General features: G+C 28.4%; 1 protein-coding gene across 5 annotated transcripts in view; it reads right to left on the bottom strand.

Moving 5' to 3' along the window:
- Positions 1-23,739, bottom strand: part of LOC129989456 (uncharacterized) — a 302,200-nt gene that overhangs the window by 116,179 nt on the left and 162,282 nt on the right. Inside the window, exon 1 of one of the 5 annotated variants that reach the window (XM_056098006.1) lies at positions 5,107-5,338. The exons of the other annotated variants lie outside the window; for them this stretch is intronic. Coding sequence (XP_055953981.1) covers positions 5,107-5,152 — 46 coding nt within the window. The 5' untranslated portion in view covers positions 5,153-5,338. Of the gene's footprint in view, positions 1-5,106; positions 5,339-23,739 lie in introns of those variants that run through there. 5 annotated transcript variants of the gene reach the window in all.

Below are 23,739 nucleotides of genomic sequence, written 5' to 3'. Positions count from 1 at the left end.
GTGGCTTAGGGCTAACCGCTTTGAATGGTAGCGGGGTGGTTGGCTGTACACAAGAAGAAGTACAACGGGATAGCGAAACCTAATAACAAAATTTAGTCAGTTGATGATAGTCATTATAGATTGCATTTTCTTCGGCATTAAAACCATTGCAAATTTAATTAAATCCATCCAACAAAGTCAATGACACATGCATCATCAAATAAACCTCACCTTCATTCACAAATACTTTAATACAACTCCCGCAATCGGAAATACCTTTCCATGAATTCACTTCTGCTCAAGGCTGCGCATCCAATTAAGCGACACTTTTTAACTCGAAGTGTAGAACAACAGAAATTGCTTTGTTTTTCACCGCTTCATGATCGATGGCAGCGTCACTCGAGAGGTGTCTCGGTGCCGCAATATATGAGAGAGACAAGATGGCTTTCGGCCAGATATGGAAATAAATGACGGAGAAATTCTCTCTAAGGTAAAACCCGGAAACGAGCCAGCACAATGGAGCGCCTCGGATAATTTATTCGGTGGAATACATATTAATGAAAACATGTCTTTGACGGAGAGCATGAAGGTCTTGTCTTATAGTAAGGTCCTAACTACCTATACAATACAACCATTAACGAGCAGGTTATGGATGGCAGGCTCTCAGATTGGACAGAAGAATACTACCTTAAAAAATCTTGCAATGCATTTAAGTTTCATTTTATTGCATATAGAATTTTCTTTATTAGTTACTTGCCCTATATAGGGAGTTATTTCACATATAATTAATGAGAAGTTCAGTTCTTTTATACATTTTTCTTTATAAGAATGCAGATCAAAATGACATTCTTTTTTTTCAAGAGTTCAAATTAGTTTGAAACGTGGTTATTACTTTCGAAAACCAATTTAATGATGCCAACATTTTTATTTATAGATTTGAAAAATAGTTATTTTACTATGACTTTTGCTTTTGTCAAATAACTGAACTGTCAAATAACTATCAAATAACTGAATTTTAATGATTAATAATTCTGAATTTGAGTAGTTTCTTTTAAAAAACTATCTATCTATATATGTTATTTTTAACAAACAGATAGTAGTTTTATTGCTTGGATAGAGGACAGGAGATGTTCTACTCTGCGAAACATAAGAAAACCTCATCTTTCATTTTATTATTCCTTTTCATAAATAGATTTGCATATAGCACTTATAACAAGAAAGTGCAGTAAATATTTTGATTTTCTTTTCTTTTCTTTTCCTTTATTTTTCACCTTCAGAAATCTTGCTGTAATTCTAATTAACATGCAAATAAGAGGGTTTAGAAAATTTTTATTACCAATACGCTTACTTTCTATTTAGAAAAAGAGGAAAGTTTTCTTTTATTATATGTATGTGCGTGTGTGGGTGCATACAGTGTATATGTATGTTTTGAATATGGCAATCGTTGCAAATATAGCAAAATAAATTTGCCTAATTTTATTTAAATGAGCTCATAACAGCTTTCTGCTCCAAATTTCTCAATATTCCTATTCCAATTAATAATATCATAACCAAGCTTTAGATAAGACTGTTCAGAATCTTAGTGTGCAAGATTTTAATAAATTTCTATAATGAAAGAAATTGTTTAGCATGTAATCACAGCCACATAAAAAATGAATTGGATGTTATCAACGATAATAGTTAAAATAAATATTAAGCAAAATTTTCACAAATATTACAAAACAGATATGAAAGATATGAAAACAGATATAATTTTTTTTTTTCCTATATCTTCTGAATTTCTGTTATCTGCTATAGGGTTTTACCACTAAAAAATGTATGAAACTACAACAATTAACAAAAACTGAAAACACATAGAAAAAAATTGCAATTTGTTGTAGTGCAATTAATATTGTAAGCACAGAATATTTAGAATTTTGAGAATATAATATTCTAAGTACAAAATATACAGAACAGCTTTATAGACGACAGAAAACTTTCAAAATCGAAAATTGTAGTAAGATTTGCATAGAGAAAATAATTTAATTTTCTCATAATAAACTGGCCATAAACGTGATTAATATATTTATTATTTTGCGGCATCGATTGGCTGGCAAACCTTAATTGGATTAATAAAAATTCGTGCCTCATTTTATACATCTATCAAGAAAACTGAATGGACCATTTCCTTAATGAAGAATAATTACCCTTATTTATATAGATTGATAGACATAAACTTAAATAATTAGACACTATTTGAAGAAGACATGAAAACGATAAGAACAATTATATATTTAATATGGTTATATTAAATATACAACTATATTACTATTAAAAAAAGTCCAGTTAAATATTTTGTCGATAGTATTATTTCACGATATATTGGTTGTTTTAAAGAAGAGATTATATTTTCCCCAATGCACTCTATTCACGTGATATAATAGTAAAATGGCAAGCTATTCTGCGCATGCCATCTAGGCATTCATCACTTTACGCTGTGCTGTAATAACATCGTTTCTTTCTTGCAGATGAACAGTATTCAAAATTAAACTGGGGGTGCACATTCCATGCGGAATCGACATTATTAAAATAATTTTTTTCCATTAAATATAATGTCATAAAATATTTTTATCTACGTACTTCTGTACGACTTAACTATCTACAAATTTAGAATGAAATTTTGAAATATGAACTAGTAATGGACATTTGAGAATTAAGCATACCATAGAACACACGCAAGGAATGAAATTAACTTAACATAATAAATATCAAAGATCAACCGTGCGAAACCATATCCTGCTAGCTATCTTATAAAAATCTATGACTCATTCGATAGCATGCCCCACTGAAACTTCTATGCAAATGAGCTGGATTATTCATTTTTATTATTTTAATGTCTAAAGCAGTCAAAACATTTCTTTATTTTTATTTTTTGTTATGACTTTCAAATCCACTGCAAATATTTCTTAATATCTTTGATAAAATTGATATTTTTTTTACTGCCTGCCATTTGTTAGCATTTATCTGATTGCTTTAATTGATATTTTAAAAAAATGACAGTATATATTTATAACCTTTAAGATACAATATGTTAAAATTTATGATATAAATAACAGTAAAATTTATGACATAATGATAAAAATAACAGTGAAATTTATGATATAATGATATAAATAATTGTAGAGATTAATTTTAGAAGACATCATCTTTAAATATTGATGTTAGAAGCACTTTCTATTTTAAATAATAAGTATTAGATTGCATCATGTATTAACATTGATTTTTAAACAAAATTTTTAATGGTATGAATTTTTTCTAAAATAAATTTCAATTCGATAAAAGTAATATTACATTAAAACAACTATCGTCTTTATTGGCATAATGGTTCTATAATTTCGAGTATGAAGTGATTATGTAGTGCTTTTTCTAGCTATTTTTCGAAATTAAAAAGAAAAATAGCAAATAAGAACTAATTTGTTTCAAAGAAGTTAAACAAAATATGTGAAGGAAAAATTCATTACGGTTATATCCAAATTACTTCATATAGAGGAAACATAAAAAAAAATGAAAAGTCCTAACGTTTGGAATAAAATATGTGATTCTCTTAGAATAAAACTAAGCATATATTGTAAAATTAAATTATGATATATGATCATGTATTCTTATATAACCTACTTTATATATCGAACTATTATGACAGCTTCATTGAATTCATGTAAAAATAAACAAGTGATGAAAACAACAGTTGGAAACTTTATTTTCAGAAATATGTTAATTTTATTTTTACTGGGTGTTGAAATTAAAACTTATTATATTTTTTCAGCCAATTTGAGATACGATTTCGAAAGCGATATCAAATTGATTTATGGCAAATTGCAGTTACAACAATAAGCAGTAGATTAAGTTTTCAGAAAGTCATTAAAATTCATCATAATAAATAGAAAATGTATCTTAACTCTTATTACTTTAATTGAGCGATTTTTGTATATATATAAATTTATTTATTTCGTGTTTCTCGGAAATGGTTCTAACGATTTTGAACAAATTTTATATTTATATAAGATTTTGCTTTTTAAATTTAACTATATACATGTCTTTTCTAAAAAAAAAAAAAAAAAAAAAAAAAAAATGCGATTTTACACACACAAAAAATTCTATCGTTTAGAATTTTTTTATAATATATTAGAGCCTTTTTCTGTATGTTCCCATGCTGGCAATGTCACATAGCACCATCTCGAACCCGGTTCCAAAGTGGTAAAACTGAGTGCAAGTTCAAAAATATAAGTAATGATAGATAAACCGTAAAATGAATACTGCAATATAGCAGATTGTATTGAATACTCGTAACATGTAAAAATAAATGCAATCATAATTTCTTTTTTTACTTAAATAACCAGTTCATATGTAGGTAAGAGTGAAGAATATCCATATGTAATCGGTACATGATTCGTATCTAAATATCCCCCCCCCTCCCCGAAAAAAATCGGGAGGGAGATATTTAGAAAGAAAACGCTGTCTTCTTTTCAAAAGAGGAAAAAAATATCGGACGAAGCTTTGTCTTCTATATATTTATTATTAAGAAGCAAAAGCAGTAATATAATCGGTAAAAAATATTTCCTGTTTTCGTTTGGATTTTATATTAAATGCTTTGTAAAGATTACACAACTTGGATAAAATGAAATGCTATGGACCACTTCTTATAAGAAAATAAAAATATTTTCAATATAAATATGTAATGATTAAAATTCATCAGAATAAAGCATAGCTAAAGAGAGAGTACAGAGATGTATTTGTAAACAAAGTCATGAATACAAACAACTCAAATTTTAGTATTGAATCTAAACACACATATGGCGTTTGACCATCCGAAATCTATCGCATTTTATTTTCAGATACAGAAAACTCTTTCCACAAGATGACGAAAACAAGTAATAAAATGTTGAATTGGCGGATCAGCTGAACGTCCCACTGAAAAACCGGACGTCCCCGAAGCAAACAAACGCTGTCTTTTTTTTTTTTTCACTTCACGAGCTCCGATCAATAACTACGAACCAGAAGCCCTCACGCAGGTCACATCAACGAAACCACTTCATATAGAATATATCAAATCAACAATAAGAGAAAATCAGAGTAAAAGTGTGTACTTGCCGAAACCATTCTGGTTGTTCAGAAGATGGCACACGGAGCACAACATGGCCGAGCACTGCACTCATCGAGAAACGTCAACAACGACCGTATCCGCAAACGATAACACGGAACGTTGATAAAAAATAAAATTTACTGAATAAAATCCGAGCTGTGTGAGAGGGAGAAGAGTCCAAAAAAAAGAGCAGGAGGACGCTCGTCGGGCAATATGGTCCCAACGCGGAGAGTAGAATCGTTCTGAATGTCGGAGTAGCTCTTTCCCCGACCACCTGCTTGCATGCATGCATGGGTGAATGCGTGCATGCACGCCTACGTCCCAGCTGGCAAGCGATTTTTTAAAAAAGGAATCGTCAGTAAGGGATGACCATCCATTTTTTTTTCTTCGCGATTTTACCGGTCATTTGAACCTTTAATGATACATTTCTCATTGTAAGGTATTGAGAATTGTTTACTGTGAGTCACTAATATCTTTCCGGGTTTACGGAACGTTTCGATTTCAGCCGGTTTTTAGCTGTAACAGGCGTGTGAAGGCATCATATGCTTTTAGTAGTTACTGATGCATATTATATCTATCCTAAGAAGGATTTAAAACTTTTTGTTTGTGCTTTTGGAATGCAGTTTTTTCTTTCTTTGAAAGTTCTAAATTGATTTGTAGAGAGTCATCATGGAATATTTGAAACATTTACTACTCTCTAAAAAGGTGAGATGACCAAGATGTTTACCTAACTTTTTTTTATTTGAAGACATTAGAAATAAACTGGAAAAGCCATTGGCATTTTCCTTTTTTTTTGTATGTGTAAAAATCATATGTCCTATCTTATTTCTTTATTTTATCATTGCTGACGATTAAATCTTTTTTAAAAACTCAATTTAGATTACAATATCCTGTTGTTTTGAATAATTTATGAAGGCAAACGTAATTTTGTTCAAAGACTTATTTCATAATACTTTTATTTAAAAAAGAATTATAGCTATAAAATGAGAAGCTACGTATCTATAAACGAGAGGAATGAAATATGTCTTTTGAGTCAGACAAACAATGGAGTCGCTTTTGTCGTTCACAATCGAGATAAATAAATGCGTCTATCATCGAATATTATATTACGTTGTGCTGCTGCATAATTCTAAAAATTAAATTCCCTAATACATATTTAATAACTTCTAATACATTCTCTAATTATTATTTTTTTTAAAAAATCTTCTTTTGTGCATTTCAAATCTATATATTCCGTAATATTGCGACTAAATCTATAAGAAAATTAAATTTTTTAAATATTCCTGAAGGATATTTTTAAATGATTAGATGAAAAATTTAACAGCTTCTTTTGCATTTTGGAAAATAACCAATTTTTTTAAAATTGTGTATCTAAAATAGGTTGCCTTCCATTGCTATTTTTATCAGTTTATCTCAAAAGGACAATGAATAGATACTTTGATCGTGACGCAATAGCTAATTTCTAAATTGTTAGGGATATGTACTCCCTGTTGAAAAATGTCCTGAATGGTGTAAAGAATTATATTGTACCTTGCTTAAGGTAATAAATGCAATTTAAAAAAATTATTGCATCTAAATTTTTATTTGGCTCAAGTTCGTCTTTCGTATTTGATTTAAATTCAAAATTATAAATTCCATCGCATAATAATTTTGATATTGCTAAAAAAAAGACGTTAGCATTATTAAATTGAACTAGTAGCGAAAGTTCCTTCTATTTAAAGAAATGTTAAAATGGCATATCTCTTATATAGGCTGGGAACAAATATTTATAAAAAAATTAAAACAACTGAAAAATGCTATAATTTAATTTCACAAAATATATAACCAAATATTAGGTGCTTGCATGTATTTTTATTATTTTTTCACTTTAAAATGGCATTTATTGAGAAAAATTGGTACAGTATATATCAATCAAAATAATTTCATCATTTTCTATAACTTTTTCCTCTTTTCGTCTAATAAGTTTTGTAATTGATTGTCTTCGTATTTTTTGGGTACTCCGGGTCGTTCTTTGCCATTGACATCGAAATCACCACTCTTAAATAATTGAAACCAAAATCGACAATTGGAATATGAAGGAGCAACACCGCCATAAGCTTCTAAAAGTGGGCTTTGGCAACAGATTTCTTCAAATAAAAAAAAAAGCAGCATTGAATGTCGAAAATGTAATTTGGAGCGTTCCATGATTGGGGTCTTTATACATTGAATAACACAATAATACTCAATGGAGATCTTTTAAAATGATAACAATAAATTGCTAAAATCCAAATCCATTGTCGTTTATATAGATACTTCGAAATGTTTACCAATAGAGGCCGCTGATTAAAATATATGCAAGTACCAAACAGGTTAATTCCATTACTGGACAAATAAACATTTTGCTTACTATAGAGATCAAAACATGTTTATTATATTCAATCTTTTTATTCCTTTTAAGAATTGGATTTTCATTATATATCTAAAAAAGATTCTTCCATTAAATATAAAGAATATTTTTATATTGAAAGAAAAACTATATACAAGTATTTGCAAATATTTATGTAAGAATCAAGTAAGAAAGGGAGGATATTTTACAATAGAGCAACATCATTTATTATTTTTGTAACGGTAAGACAGAATTTCATCTTCAGGTACATTGTTTAAGCATGATCTTTGATAAAAGGGACGCTCACTCTGTCATAAAATTAAAGATAACAAAAAACATACACACATCTTTTCTGACACAGAAATTCGAATACCCTTCATTCAAAAGTGGAACTACAGTACGCTTTTGATTCTACTACGTTTTGGGGTCTAGCTATGTTACTCTTGCCACAAGATCGATTCCAGACAATTCGGTAATGAAATTTTGAGAGGCATGGGGAAACCCAAAAGTTTACGTAACTAAAAAGTAAAAATGTTTCTATCTTTGGGGTAAACGGATGATATGAGGAATATTTAAGAAAACGGGGGAAAAAGGAATTTCTAAAAGCATTCATATGTTGAATTTATTATTATCAACTTTTCACTGAATCTTGGTATTTTGAAGAAAATAATAAATATGAAAGATAATATCTTTATCTTAAACATTTATTTTAGGTATATGTTATAAAACCGAAGAATAAATTTTTCTGTTTTCTCTCATAATATTCCAATGCTTATCTTAGTTGTTTCTCTTAATAAACAAAATTTAGAATTTTTTAAAAGTTGGAAGTATTTCTTTTACATTTTTTTATTTTGCTTCGACATATTATAACGCTTATACGAGCGATCGAAATCATTTTACTTCTTTTTATATGTATTTAACCCTTTGCTCTCGTAAAAGTCATTCGATGCATAATTATTCACCTAATACAAGCGCTTGTTTATTGTTCCGAAAAATAAATATATACAATTGTTTCAAGTTGAATTTCCCCGAAAAATGAATCTACATATTTTTACCATTCTGTAGGCGTTTTTAACAATAAAAATTGAAAAAATAAATAAATAAAACGCCAAAATGATGCACCATCTTGAAATGGTGAGTGAGGGGCACCATCCGAGTGCAAAGGGTTAAATGCTTTAAATAGCAGAATTCGAAATTCCCTTTTACAATGGACGGTTGTAACTATTATATTTGCTTTCGTTTTTTTTTTCATGTTATCTAGTTATAAGTTATCCAAATTCAACTGTTATCTATAAAAAACAATTTTTGCGCCATCTTAAAATTCTAACTTTAATCTATTTATACTATTCATTGATTATTGTACTATTTTTCTGCTTACCACACTTTTTAAATAAATATGTATCCACTTTTAGTCCAAAGAGCTTGTACAAAAAGAAACGTATTTCATTCGTCTAAAATGTAAAGTAGTAAGCATGCAAATCAAAGCAATAATAAAAAAGATTGGATTTGCATTTTACATGAATGACAAGACACCTGTTAAAAGTTTATGAATGGGACTCATTTTACCATAGTTTAATAACACAATGAAAACACAATGTTCTTCTGCCCGATGGCGGATTTTATAAAAAATGAAAAATGTATTTCAAAATTTTTCATAAAGATGATGCATTACTAAGTCAGGTTATTAAACAAAAAGATAACATTCGAAATACATAATTTTTTTTTCTGATCATGCAAGTTAAGATTTGGATATTCAAATAAATCTTTAGGTTAAGTTTCTTTTTCTAACATTGCTGTACCAACCACACAACATGAAATTGTAAAGCTTAGTAAGAAAGCCAAAAGAAAAAAAATCTTTTATACTTGAAAATAGCGTTGAGGTCCGGCAAAAATGAAATGCTTGATCCATGACTAAACCCTGATTTGGGGATTCATGTTCATTTTTAGCTATAAATATGCCACGCTTTTTTTTTTTTTGCACAGAATTTTTTGAGCATAATGTATTAATGAAAGCTTTTATTCTCACATTCTATTTAATTCTAAACTGAATTGCAATTCAAGGCAGATTATAATATATTTCATTTATATCAATTATTAATTTGATCTTTTTTATCTAAATGATTGATTTACAATAGAATTTTTAAAAAACAGAGCTTCAACATTCATTGCGTCACATTTTTTTCTTATAAATTTGACCTCTTTATAAAATATATTCAATATTAAAATAAACTTTAAACTTGCGTTTTTGTCAGATGAACGACCTCACGATTTGGAGCATCGCTTAAACGTCCTTCAACGCATTTTTTTTTTTTTTTTTTTTTTTTTTTTTTTACCTCCTTTACCTTTTTTACCTCTTTTTTCTTTGTTACCGTTGTTTGTATTTCCTAAATCTTTTGGGATTTTATAGGATCTTCCACCATAAAGTATTGTATTGATTATTTTCCAGGAATACGCCTATGAGTTTAAAAATATCATTTGTATCTTTCGTTCCTTTTTATTAGAGAATTTTTATGGAAAATAGTAAAATACAAGGTTTATTTATTTATTTATTTTTCAGTAGAAAATGAGACATCTAGAATTCGAGAATTTCACTGTGTTTGACAAGTTGATTAAAAATGGATTTGGTATATATTGCAATAAAATTTTCAATTTGATGTTTCATGTAGTTCTCTTGTTTGGCAATGGAGTCTATTTACATGACATTAAAGCCACCGGACAAAGCGGACAAATGAACTAAAAATTCTAATTGGATGTTTTATTGCACCCTATTAAGACGCTGGGCCCTTTGTTCTTCTCAAACGTGCTTGATAGATTCCGAAATTATTATGACACAATGTTTCTGACATGTTTTGTTTGAACACCTATTTCATCTAATCACGTGATTCATGTCAAAAAGCATTGTGCCTAAGTAATAAATGGAATCTATTATGTATTCATAAAGAATTCGTATTAATCTTAATACGCTTAAAATATGTACTGTTAATTATTGTCATTTCTTCATCATAACAAAGAAAGTTTTCAACTTGTTTGTTTAAACTTTATATTGTAATATTGAAGAAAAAAAAAAGTAGCTCGTTTAAAAATGAGACATTGAGAAATTATTTCTTGTACTCTACTTCTTGAAATTATTTCTTCTTTACTACTTGCCTTAGTATTTTATAGAGAAAAGTGTTATTTACTTTTTGCCACTCACATGGCAAACGTCATTGCAAATCTTTTAAACATATTTCTTTGATTCTGTAGTTGTTTTATAGATTGCACATTCCTGCGAAAATTTAAAAAATTGCCATTGCCATTATATTTCCATTATGCAGTGATTTTAAAAACAGTTGAACTGAAATATGTCATTATAAACATCTATCTCAAAACATCATTATAAAATTAATTACTTTTCTGCTTCTTTTTATACGAAGTATGCAAAGAAAAAGAGCTATTTTCATCAAACATTTGACTGAGAATTTGATGAATTTTCCACGTTTCCCACCTCTCGGAGTCCGAAAAATCACTTTTTTGAAATTCATCTGCTTGTTTGCAATAACTCAAAAATGCCTTAAGCTAAACGGATGAAATTTGTTTATAGTCTTCACACCAAATTTATAGATATTTATCAAATTTTGCCCGAAGCACATTTAGAGGAAATTTGTCTCCCTGGCTGTCCGAGTACAAGTGAACACAATAACTACAAATTGTAAAGAGTTAGTTGAAATTTGGCACACGAATTTAATATATAAGGTATTGATCCATAGCAAATTTGGAACCAAATCTGTGAAACCGTCTTTCGACCTATGCTTTTGCATTCATGCAAATGTGATAATTTAAAAGCATAACAGTCTAGATAAATGAAATTTGTTACAAAGGATTAGCGTCTAAAATACAAATACTTATTAAACTTTTAAATAATTCCTTCAGACGGTTGACCGGCTGTCGTTGTGTATTTCTTAATCTATGTAAACGCAATAACTGACAAATGCAATGATTTAAATAAAGGGACTTCATTACGTAATATTATGATTGAAATAGTAGATCCATGTCAAATTTTGGTTTCAATAAGTCTGAAAATAGGCATCCAAAATACCTATACGATTTTCGGGTAATTGTTTTTTTAATAATATGCCAGGAATTCATCGATCCCTCCTCTTTCTCAAAAAAAAAAAAAGAAAAAAAAAAAGCCAAAATTTGCACGCTAGATTCAGTGAAAATGCTAGATCCACACCAAAGATTTATATTTTACAACTATTGTTTGCTATTGCCACACAAGACGTTGATGGCGTTATCCAAAGACCACAATTTTATGCGCGGTGCGGTGAGGGGCATAGCATCTTTATTAAAAAGTATGAAAAAAGTTTTAGTAAGACCCCCCTCTTCCTGGTTTAACATGACATTGATTCTAATCTGGAAGAACCTATAAATCATGAGAAGCGTCATGCAGGGCATAAAAGTTATTCAAGGCATTCTACCATCAAATCGGTGGATTTAAAGCTGCCTTGTCCATCTTGAAAAACAGATGCTCCCTAATGAAAGTTTAAAAAAATGTTAATTAGATTTTTAATTAATTAAAAATGAATCAAAACGTTAATGCTTTCTTAAAGAAACTTTAGATTACAATATTGAAAAATTATTATTATTTCGCCATTTGAATTTTTTAAAATATTTTTTTTTAATGATTGTAAATTTTTAAAAATATTTCCGGAAGATTTACAATATTTTTCAATTCTTTTAAAGCATAATTACTGGATTTAAAATCGCGTGCGTTGCGATACAATGTTGAATTTTGTTTTTATTTTGAAATTATTGTTGTTATAGAATTGAAAATAAATTTTCATAAGATAAATAAAGAAAGACAGATTATGCCGAAAACTTTCATATGCTGCGATCTTACAAGCTAGAGATTCTGTTTTTCTTCATTTCATTTTTTTTATTTTCTTCCTCGTTTCTTATTTGAAAAATATAACAAGGTCATTCAAAGTTTTTTAATGTATGTGTAATCGTATCATGAAAAAGAGGAACAGCAGTGAATAGGAAATCACATATTTTTTAAATTTATTTTTTCCTTCATGTTGAAAGAAAGATTTCAATTTTTCGCATTTGAGAAATTCTCTGCTAGAAGCACTTATTTAATTTAAATAAGAAGGTTAAAAGCAGGGTGAAGAGATCAGCATTTTGAAGTAAAAGCATTTTCAAACTTATGTAGTTTTAGAAAGGAGTTTTCAGATGTGCTATTTTGATTTGGCAAGTGTTTGACTCATCAAGGGAAAATAAGAGCCCGTAAACTCAGAAGTTGAAATTAAAATGAATCCTTGAGTAGGAATGAATTATTTTTAGAACTATATTATCATATTTCTGAACTTGTAAATTAAGGTTGAGTCATTCAGAGACGTTATAAATTGCAACACGAATGACAATGAATAAGTATTCATCTCAAGTACTTCTACATAAATTCTTATTCAAATCTATAAGACATTCCAAAAACAGAGGCATCTTTTAATTTCAGACTAGAAAAAAATTGAGGAGTCAAGCCATTATAAATGAGAGCAACACATGCGCAGAGCACTATATGATTGATAATAAGAGAAGCAATGAGAGATCAGACTAATTAAGGAAAGAATGAAAGTATTTAAATGTACAATAAAGTACAATACGATGTTTTTCTCGTTTGAAATATTTATATCCCTTCGGTGCAATCACCAGATCAGATGCATCATTTTTTTCCTGCCAAATTAAACCTTTTATTTCTGAAAATATATCAAAATACTCTCAAAAAGTCTTACTTGATTTTTTTTAATAAAAAAAATCAGTACATATCACTTAGCAAGCTATTATCCTCTCCATTTTAATAAATGCAACATATATTGAAAAGCGATTACAAACAAAATAGGGAATATGTTTTACCTATGAATCAATTACGTAATTTTATGAAAATATTAATTAATTCATTTCTATATTCAAATATAATTAATTCATTTCTTGCATTTTGGATACATGAAATAGGGTTCATGCCTGAAATGTTGATACCAAAGTCATCCTTTTAGCTCCACATTTTTAAATTTATGATCCATCTTTATATATATCATTTCCAAATTTAAAACCTAATGTTTCAAAATAAAACATTTTAAATTTATATTGTCATTATTCTATAATATCTTATCCTTACCAAAAGAAGTGAAAACTTTCTATATCTTTTAAATATCTTCATACTTTTGCTATAAACTATCACATTTCATACGTAACCAAATTTAAAAAAATAAACACTTTCTAATTTAAATAAGTCTAATAATAGCATGCAATTTTAAATGCAAGTAAACACTGAAGCATTTGTTTTAAATATGTAAATATTTTTAAATAAAAATAATACTTGATTATTTTGTCTGAAAGGAACGACAGAAATGAGAAGCCATTTCAAAAATATGTATTTATCCTGAATTATTCTTATTTCATAGAAACGAAACAATTGTGAAACGGTAATGTATATTTTGTTCCTTTTATATAATTAGGAATTTTCCAGTGTGCTTAAAATTGAAGAAATTCCTTTTCTAATAAGCGCTTGAAATAAACTATAGATTCCTATTTTGAATACCAGATGGCAGCACGACTCATGGTCATGCAAGAAGCGATAATTGATGTTCTAAGCCTTCTCGTCTCTTAGCAAGTAAAGCAAATCCACTTGTAATATTATTACAACAATACTCCGATGTTGTGAATAATGAAAATTTTTGTAAAAACTATTGTACAATATATTTGACTAGAGTTAGAAAAGATTTAAATGTTTAAGTATTGCTCTACAGGATGTTTTTTTTCCCTTTCTATCAAATAGAATATCTGGAACAACTTTTTCGAAATAAACACGCTTAGCTGTCTACTGAAGATGGATCCCACTCAAACTCTCAGTAATTCAAAACAAAGTGAAAACAAAGAAAAAAAGTAGTTAAAATGCAGTCGGACTTTCTCTAAATGCTGCAAAGCTACGTCTGTGGAACTCAAAAATAAAAGAAAATTCGAAAACTTAATTTTATATATTTTATGACAAAAATATGAGCATCTATTAGATATCAGTGGCTAAATATATTATTAAAAAGTGTATTTTAATAATGAGTATTATTAAAAAAGAAAACCTAAATACATAGTTCCTATTATTGCAATTAATAATTTAACTCTTAAAACAAAAATAAATATAATAATTTATTATAGTTCTTTATAATTTATTTGCAAGATGGGGTTAGCGTAATTGTCAAATAAAAGCATTTTTTTTTTTACTTGAGCTTTACTCAATGAGAAATTTTTCATTTTGAAAATTAACTAAGAATAAAATGAATTATGATTAAGTAATAAAAATAATATAATCATTGAATTTTTTATAACTTCGTTCGAATTGTTAGAAGCTGAAAAACTTTATAACGATTACAACTGCAATTTTTTATAAGCATTTTATTCATTCCGGCTGTTTTCTAGACTTTAATATGATATAAATGCAAAAGATACAAATACATACTAGATACAAATCTATAAATAACATAGAAAAAGAAAAAGAAAGCTACCATGTAAGTTTAGCACAAAAATCAAAAGCGCGTTTTATAAAGTAATCGCGCTAAGTATTGAACGCTAAATACTGAAAATAACACCAAAGTGAATAAGATAAATTTTTTGTTTGTTTAATTCCAAGTAAATGTTACGGAACGGCTGGATTCTTTTTTTTTTTCCTTCTTTTTTGAAGCAAAAGAAAAAAGCTTTAATATTTTTTTATGTGATCTAAATACTTATATTAAAAAAAAAAAAAAAGGTAAAATGTGTTTTTAAAAATTCAATGTTAAGGATGTTTTTTTAAGCGGAAGAAGAGAAAAAGATTTTGAAGACTTGGAAGTTCTGAGAGGGGTGAAAGAACAAAAAAAAACTTTTTAAACTTTTTTTTTTCTCCAAGTTTAAAAGGGAAAACGTAGTTGTATAAAGTATTCGTACAATGTTGCAATGTTTTCATTACGCAGAGTGTGGAAAATAACACCAGATTTTTTTATTATTATTATTATTGGTAAGTTTAAAGTAAGGGAATGACAGAGAGTTTTCCATCCATTCGAAAGGGGGAAAAAATCTGAAATTAAAAGCAAAATATCTTAAGAAACTGTTAAGCGCTATTTTTTTGTAGTTTAAATAATTCTATCTTTATAATAACCAGCTGTTAATCAACAATTTACAAAAAAAAAAAAAAAAATGAGGTGAATTTAATTAGAAGTGGAATTGAAGAGACTGTGTTTATTCTAATAAAGCAATGTTTCTTCGTGTTGCTTGAATAGCAATTACGCATCGCATCATTTCTCCGAATGTATATAATAAATTTTTATTTTCGAATGATAAAATAACAATAAAAAAAATTGATGGTAAATATTAAAGACTGTTTCCCTTCGCTTACTTTCAATGTTCGAGCCAACAAGATAAAAAAAAAAGTCCGAGTTCGACAAATTAACAGACAATAATAACTGAAAAAAAAATTATTGTAAAGAATTTGATTAAATTACGACAGAATAAGAATGAATGTATTTATTGATTTTTGAAAACATTTACAGCTAAAATAATTTTTTTAAGAATATTTGGTGGAATTGTTGGTGAAACTTTTTGCCATTTCAGAAGAATGCATTTTTTGAGTTATAATTAAATTTTTTTACTTCCAAATCACATGGGCTTAAACATTAAAATATTTTCAAAATTTAGTTTCTGCCCGTATTTTTAGAGTTAAATTACACACTACTGGTATTTGAGAATATGATATTTATGAGTTGATTTTTAAAATTGCAATTAGCTCTAACTTATCTGTAAAACGAATTGTAAATTGTCCACATTTTAGTGCCATAAATCCTCTAAGAAAAAAAGGAGGGAAACAAAGTGACGAATCTTGATACGGAATTTATAGCTGGATACTAAATGTACTTCTAAGAAACAAATATGCTTACACTTAAAGCCTGGGTATTTAAAATTCAATTACAAAGAAAGTATTAGCCAAACGCGAAGCCATTTCGTATATATATATTGTGCAAACAACTATGAATAAAACTGCAAATAAAAAATAAAAAAACTCAGACTTCCATCACTTTGTACAAAAGAAGTACAGGAAGATAATTTGGACGGTAAAATAGGTATAAAAAAACGAACTAACGAAAGATAGAAATGTGTTACGGGAATGATTAATATTTGGCCCAAAGATATCAGTTAAGCCCAAAAATATTTTAGTTAAGTATGTGTTTTTAACATTTAATATTTTTTATTATTTTCACAATAAAAGTGGTGTGAATGAGTTTCTCGAGATATTCTCCTGATCTTAATCCTTGTGAATTTTTAGATTTGGGTTTATTTAAGACGACTTGCCAACGTTATGGATAATTTATTCGTTTCAATATTACACATTATACAATACAAACATGATCCATTTTGTGGTCAAACGTGCCATTTTCAGAATAATCCTTGTGTGACATATTCAAAGGAAATATGTTGATTAAATTTTGAATAAAAATTATAAAATAAAGGTAGCAAAGTTAATGGTAACAAGTAATATGGCGAGGTGTTTGTCCAAGTACATTCGTAATATAACTAATTCAAAAACTAATAAAAAATACTTAAACTTTAATTTTGATTGCCCTGCATATTCAATAACTTATTAAAACTATTACTATTTCTTTGGAAGTTTGTTTTCGGGAGTTTCGCTTGTAAACTACTGAATTGCAGCAGATTTAAGTATTTTATGGCCCTAGGCAGTACACGTTATAAGATCAATCTTTTAATAAGATGATAATTTAATTCCATATTTCGGCACATTTTAAACAAATTTATGCTTTATTTTAGATGAATATTTTTAATTTTATTAATTTTTTGAAAATGTATTGATTTTTATTTATTAATTGTAACTTCAGACTGTTCAACATTCATATTCGTCCACAATTTTATTGAACCAGATGTTCGACTTAACAAATATTCTTATAAGTAAGTGATTGTAAGGAAATATACCTGAACTTGATTAATGACACTTAATAAAATGTTAATATTATCTTTAATCATTCATAGAATTTACTTTTTTTGCAAACTTATGCACTTAGCAACAAGACAAATAAGATAATTTAACTGGCCTGCATGCGAACTCCTGCCAACTTAGAAGTTATAGCTAGCTGCTTAATTGAAAATGCGCCACTGATTGTAATTCATTCATTTTGAGATCTCAATATTCGATGGCAATAAGGCAATTTTACACCAGAGTTCTTCTTACTGAATGACTGCAATTAAATCGGTCCAATCGTTTTTCAGTGATCCATACGTAATGGCAAAATGAAAGCCGTGTAATGAAATAGAGAAAATTTTATCTCAAAAAACACAAGGACATATCATCGGGGAAAAATAATTACTAAATGAAAATTAAGTTATTCCTTTCTGCTAGGTATTGCAATTATTTTCTTTATTATAATTATATTACTATGGTAACCACAGCGAAACAGATTTCTGAATAAATTGCTGAAATTTATACTCGCAATTTTGAGCTAAGATTTGAATATAGATTAACGTACTAAATTCAGTTTATTTCTGCATGATTATTTTCTTTGTTCAATACTACTATTTTAAATTTAAAGAAATAATTGTAAAGAATAAAAGTAAATAACTAGAGAAACTTTGATCAAATCTTTTGATTTAATTTAATTTATTAAAATAATTGTTTAGTTAAAAATTATTAAATAAACTTAGCTCCATCCAGACAGAAGTATTGTTTTTTTTATTAATTATTAGTTATTTTATTAACTTATCAATAAATTATAAAAAAATAAATATAAGTAAGTTATACAAACACGTTTCAACAGTATTAATTTAAATTTAAAGAAATGAATGTAATGAATGATAGTTAATAATTAGAAAAATTTTGATCAAAACATTTTAAACTTAATTTATTAAAATATTTCGTTAATTAAAAATTATTAAATAAATTTACCTGCATTCAAACAGAAATATTATTTTTTAATTAATTATTTATTATTTTATTAATTTATCAATAAACTATTAAAAAATAAATATAAGTAAGTTATACAAACATGGTTTTGCTTCTTATGTGCAATAAAAAGAATGAAAGGGTAATCGAAAAATCATGCAGTCTTGACGAAAATATTGTATTACAAAAAAAGTTAAAATGAATAAAATTGCAAATTAGAATTAATTGGCTGAACAGATTAACTGAAAAATTGAGATGACGAAACTTTGAATTTCTTTCTATTGAACATATAGAATATGTATAAATGCAAGTAGGTCTCTTTTGAAATTTCAGACTATTTTTTTCAATGTGCGAACTTTATTTTCTTATCTTGATTTTAAATGCTGAATTCACTTTAAAAAATGCATTGAATTCATTAAAAGTATAGGTTGTTTGAATAAATATACTTTCAGTTAACCTCAAATTTTAGATAATAAAACAGATGGGCAGCCATAGTAGCTTCAAAACAAAAATATCAGCTTGAAAAGACTTGTTATTATAAGATGTGTGATAAATTGCTTCATCATGTTAAAACCAACTAGTTTTTTTTTTCTAAGAAATGCAATAAATTATTATTTGATATCGCTATAGATAATTCCAATCATTGTTTGTTTTAAAAAAGAATCCACGATCTTGTGTTACAGTGTACCATATTTTTTTAAGAATGTAGAATCTCTAGATGAATAACGATTTTTTTATCACATTTCTTTGTTGCGCCAATTAATATTTCTGAGTCTGAACGAAATGTCTTCCGGACAAAAGCGTACAATAAAGATTTTCTACCGTATCAGTCTTAATAAATTATACAAACCTCTGAAAAAAAATGCCTTCAATTAATCGAATGCTTTCATTTCTTAATCGTTCCAGTCATGATAAGACAAAAGTTCAACTTCATCAATGCCTTTTGTGCACGTCTGTATAATAGTGGAAGGTTAAAGAACATAAAACGTCTTCTAGATTGGATTAGCATCATTACTTCATTTCTTCTAAATGTTTGGGCAGTGAAATACACAATATGTATGCTGTTTATATATTATATTATAACAATATAATATATAAACAGCATATTATATGAATAACAGCATATATATAACAATATTTATGCTGTCTATGAATATTTTTTAGAGAAAGCTCGATGTGAATGCAGTAAGAAAACCATGTTTATATTTAAATATCATCCATTAGATACTTTTACAAAATGGTAATTTTCCTTTCACTGTTTTAAAGTAAGTAGTAAAATAAGTTATTTCAGCTTAGGAGAGGATACTAGTTTGATTGCAGTTTAGTTCAATGACATTTCTGCCGCTTTTTGCAGCAACTAAAGACAGAGACGTAACTCATTTTGAGGCAGACTTTGCAATGTTGAGCCGTGGGCTGGAATTTTTTGGCCCTTCTTGTACCAACCTTTTGCACTACGTTTGGAGGAAGGTATTTAACTTTGATACATTTAAATGCGGCAGACTCATTTACTTGGTAATTCTGTGATGCAATCTTTTTCGAGTTAAAATTGTTTGATGATATGGTTAGGCTAATGTTCTTATATAATATTATTGATCAAAGTGGATCCCATACAGCTGTTTAATTTGGACTCATTGAATCAGTGAGACTATTACTAGTAAACATTGTTCCATTATTAATAAAATCCTCATAAATGAGTAGTTCAGCGAGAAAATCAAAACAAAGAAACAATAAAAGGACAATAAAAGCATCAAATATTCGATTTAGAAAGAACAACGACTAAGATATGGAGTCTTGAATAACATATGGAGTGGAAAAGAGGAAAAGAAAAATTTTGCGTATGGATATGAATTTGAGAATCAAAAGTACTTTTGCTTGAATTGGGCTTAAAGAGGTGGGTGGTCCAACTTGGGAAAAACAATTTCCATTTACTGAATCAATGATAAAAAAATTTATGTTACTTTTCTATTTTAAAATGTAGTACTAAATAATTAATTTTATCATTTTATACTTTATTAATTATTTCTCTCAAAATATTATTAATTATTATACCTAAAAATATTCAGGTCATTCAAAATCGACAACATTTCTTTACCTATAATTGCGATTGCCGTTTCTCATATTCCTGGGGAATTCGCTGTCGTAATTCTGATCTTATATAACTGATCCGAACACAGAACTTAAAAAGTGAACCCATCTTTTCTAACCGTAAATGTTTCCAGTTTATCTGTATTCTATTCACAAGCGTGTGATTTTTATCTTATAAAGTCCATGAAAATTTAGCAAATTTTATTCTTGAACTGCAAGAAAATTTTAGCAAGAATACATTTCGAAGTAAAACGTAATTATAAAAATTCGTTTTAATCAGGGAAATTGTATTTCGAATCTTTAGTGCACTCAACACACGATTTCAAAATTCAGCAGCAGAAACTGCTACTGACATTTCCACTAATGATGATTTATGATGTACATTTATGATGTAAACAGTGATACCATATATTGTAACAGCTGTCATTAAAGTCCATTTCTAAATTTTAATTGTTTCTGAAAGTTTGGATTGCTCAGTTTTCGATTACCCTGTGTACAACAGGGTGAGTCCTTTTGTATTTCTTTCCTTTTGCAGGATTGAATTTTGATACTCTTTTAATAGAGTACCAGCCGCTTTTCGTGACCAGCTTGTTCGCCCAGATTATTGATTTTGCGATCTGTTAAATATTTATATGGAATAAAGATTTTTTCTTTAAAAAATTTCACTTTGTTATTTGATGAGTTCTAAAAATATGAATTTGATTGATAAAGTCAAAAGAAATTATAACGCGTGGGTATTTCTAAGAAATGAAAGCGAAAGTGAAAAGTCTTCTTTAGAATGAATGTCTAAAAAAATCCTTTTTATATCTTTATTTTAATACTGGGAAAAACACAGGACTGGACGTTTTAATGGATGAGTTTGATTTCATAATATTGAAAATTTCTTGCTACAAATTATATATTACATTTAAAAAATTAATAGAAAAACAGTGCAGAAATAAAATTGTTATATTTAAACATGTTAATTTTTTTTTTCGAATTTTACTATAATAAAAACATTATTTTTGTGAGATAACAGTTTTAGAAGATATCGTCATCAATTTATACAGTTATAGCAATTAATCGTTTATCGATGGTTAGGTCTCTTTTCTAACTCAATTCAATTCTTTTTGATGCTTAATTCTAAGGCCTTTTACACTTTCGTTCCTCTGAGTGTGTAGACTTTTAAGTGAGCCTTATTCCAGAGCATTTCTAATAATATTCTACAGCATTATTGACTATCGAAACAATGAAATTAACTGTAAAAAGCAATCTGAAACATTCACAAAGTGATGCATTTGCATTTTATTGTTGCCATTTGACAATAACTAAGAGCGACTTTTGTACCACCTACGTTAGCGTCTTTATGTGTTTGTGTGTGTGTGTATATATATTGAGTATCCGGCCTCTGTACTATCCGGCCTAGTTTTCGTTTATCGTAATTAAATCAGAAAGGAAAGGCATTGCACTGGCAACATTGTCAAAGCATTGGAAGCGGTCTCTGCTACGATCCTCCTACGTGTCGTGTGCAAAACACAAATTGTGACAGGACAAAAGAGCCGTATTTTGCTCGTTCCTCATTGTTTCATCAGTGTGTAACGGACCTCAATGGTTGCCGCTGTTCCTGATTATAACTGAGGTAAATACTGCCAGTACATACAGTATTCGTAAATTGTTCTTCGGGTATGCTTAATATTTTTTCAAGAGTGCCACAAAACAGATTTTAAAAAGGGTTATTGACGAAAAAAAAGTTGTAGTGACAATGAGGAGAAATGACGCGCTGTAAAGTGACTACACTCTAATGTAATAGCAAAATAATATAACTTCGGAGTGAGGAGTTGGGAAAAGTACGGTAGGGGGGGGGGGAGACTAGGAAAAAATCGAGCAGAAATCGAAAAGTGGTGTCTTGCATATAAAAACTTTGTCATCTGGTAATTGTGGGCAAAGAAATGAATTTATTGAACTACGGCTTATCCGGATTTTTAATTATCTGGTTGGTCCTTCCTCCACAATAGGCCGGATAGTCGCGAGTGTACTGTATTGCAAGCATCTTAATTTCTTATCATTGCCATCATTTGAATTTCGTGGGTTCTTTTGAATCATTACACAAGCTCTTTCCGTATAGAATTGCTTCCTTTAGCATTGATTAAACCAGCACATAAACTATCAGAAATACAATCGTGTTGTTACCTCCAGCTGCATTTTCTAAATGGGTAGTTGCCACACTTAGGAGTTAAAAAAAATCGGCTCTAATATATATATATATATATATATATATATATATATATATATATATATATATATATATATATATATATATATATATATATATATATATAATATAATATAAACATGCGACGATACATAACATCTGATTTTTTTTTCTCTTCTAAAAATGTGAAAACAGCTACTTACGATCATTTGTTTTTGAGGTACAGAGAAACTCATTTCTTTTTCTTAATCATATAGGCACAAAAATTCTTTTCTTACTCAACTTCATTTTAACAAAGAGGAATAAAGTTATTCTTAAGATAGTGGTATTTCTTAAAGTTTATTCCGTTACTCAACCTTTACACAATTAATATATCATCATATCTAGTGTTGGATGATTTCTATCTGCCCCTCTTTATCCCCCCCCCTTTAGACCTGTCTATAAAGCATTCTTCAAAGCTTTCATTGTCTCATTCATTTAACTTTGTACAAATGAAAGAAAACCTATCAAAAAATAAAATACAGTATACAAAAATGCACAGAAATTTAATTTTTTTTTAATCCTAAAAATTGTTAAAATAAACATTATTTCTGAAGTACAGAGAAACTTCGTCTTAATCATGTAGACGCGAAAATTGTTTTTATTTTTTACTCAACTGATGATTGACGACTCAACTCTCAATCCGAGATATTCCGCCAAAATGGACGAACTGTCGCCAAATAATGTTTCTCGCCCTGGATGTCGCCTTCTCCTTTACGCTTTGGCAGATCTGATATAATCGGAAAGATACACGTTGGAGCTTCTCCTCAAAGAAAGAAAGTGGACGACAGAAAAGACAAACTGGATGAAAGAGAGAGGGAGGAAATGAACAACGCAAAGAAGTTAGGACGTGCAAACAAATCTGTTTAGCCATAGCAACGGTAGAGTGTCTTTTTCCCACTATAGCAAGAACAACAACAACTAAAAACTTTCTTGTTTTTAAATTAGATTCCACCAGAGTTCTGTTGAGAATATATATAAGAAAAATGTTACTGTTGTATATAGGGTGGGGA

The sequence above is a fragment of the Argiope bruennichi genome, chromosome 10 (assembly GCF_947563725.1).
Source record: "Argiope bruennichi chromosome 10, qqArgBrue1.1, whole genome shotgun sequence".
Classification (NCBI taxonomy): domain Eukaryota; kingdom Metazoa; phylum Arthropoda; class Arachnida; order Araneae; family Araneidae; genus Argiope; species Argiope bruennichi.
The sequence above is the reverse complement of the archived record's forward strand: the minus strand, read 5'-3'. Positions and strand labels throughout refer to the sequence as shown.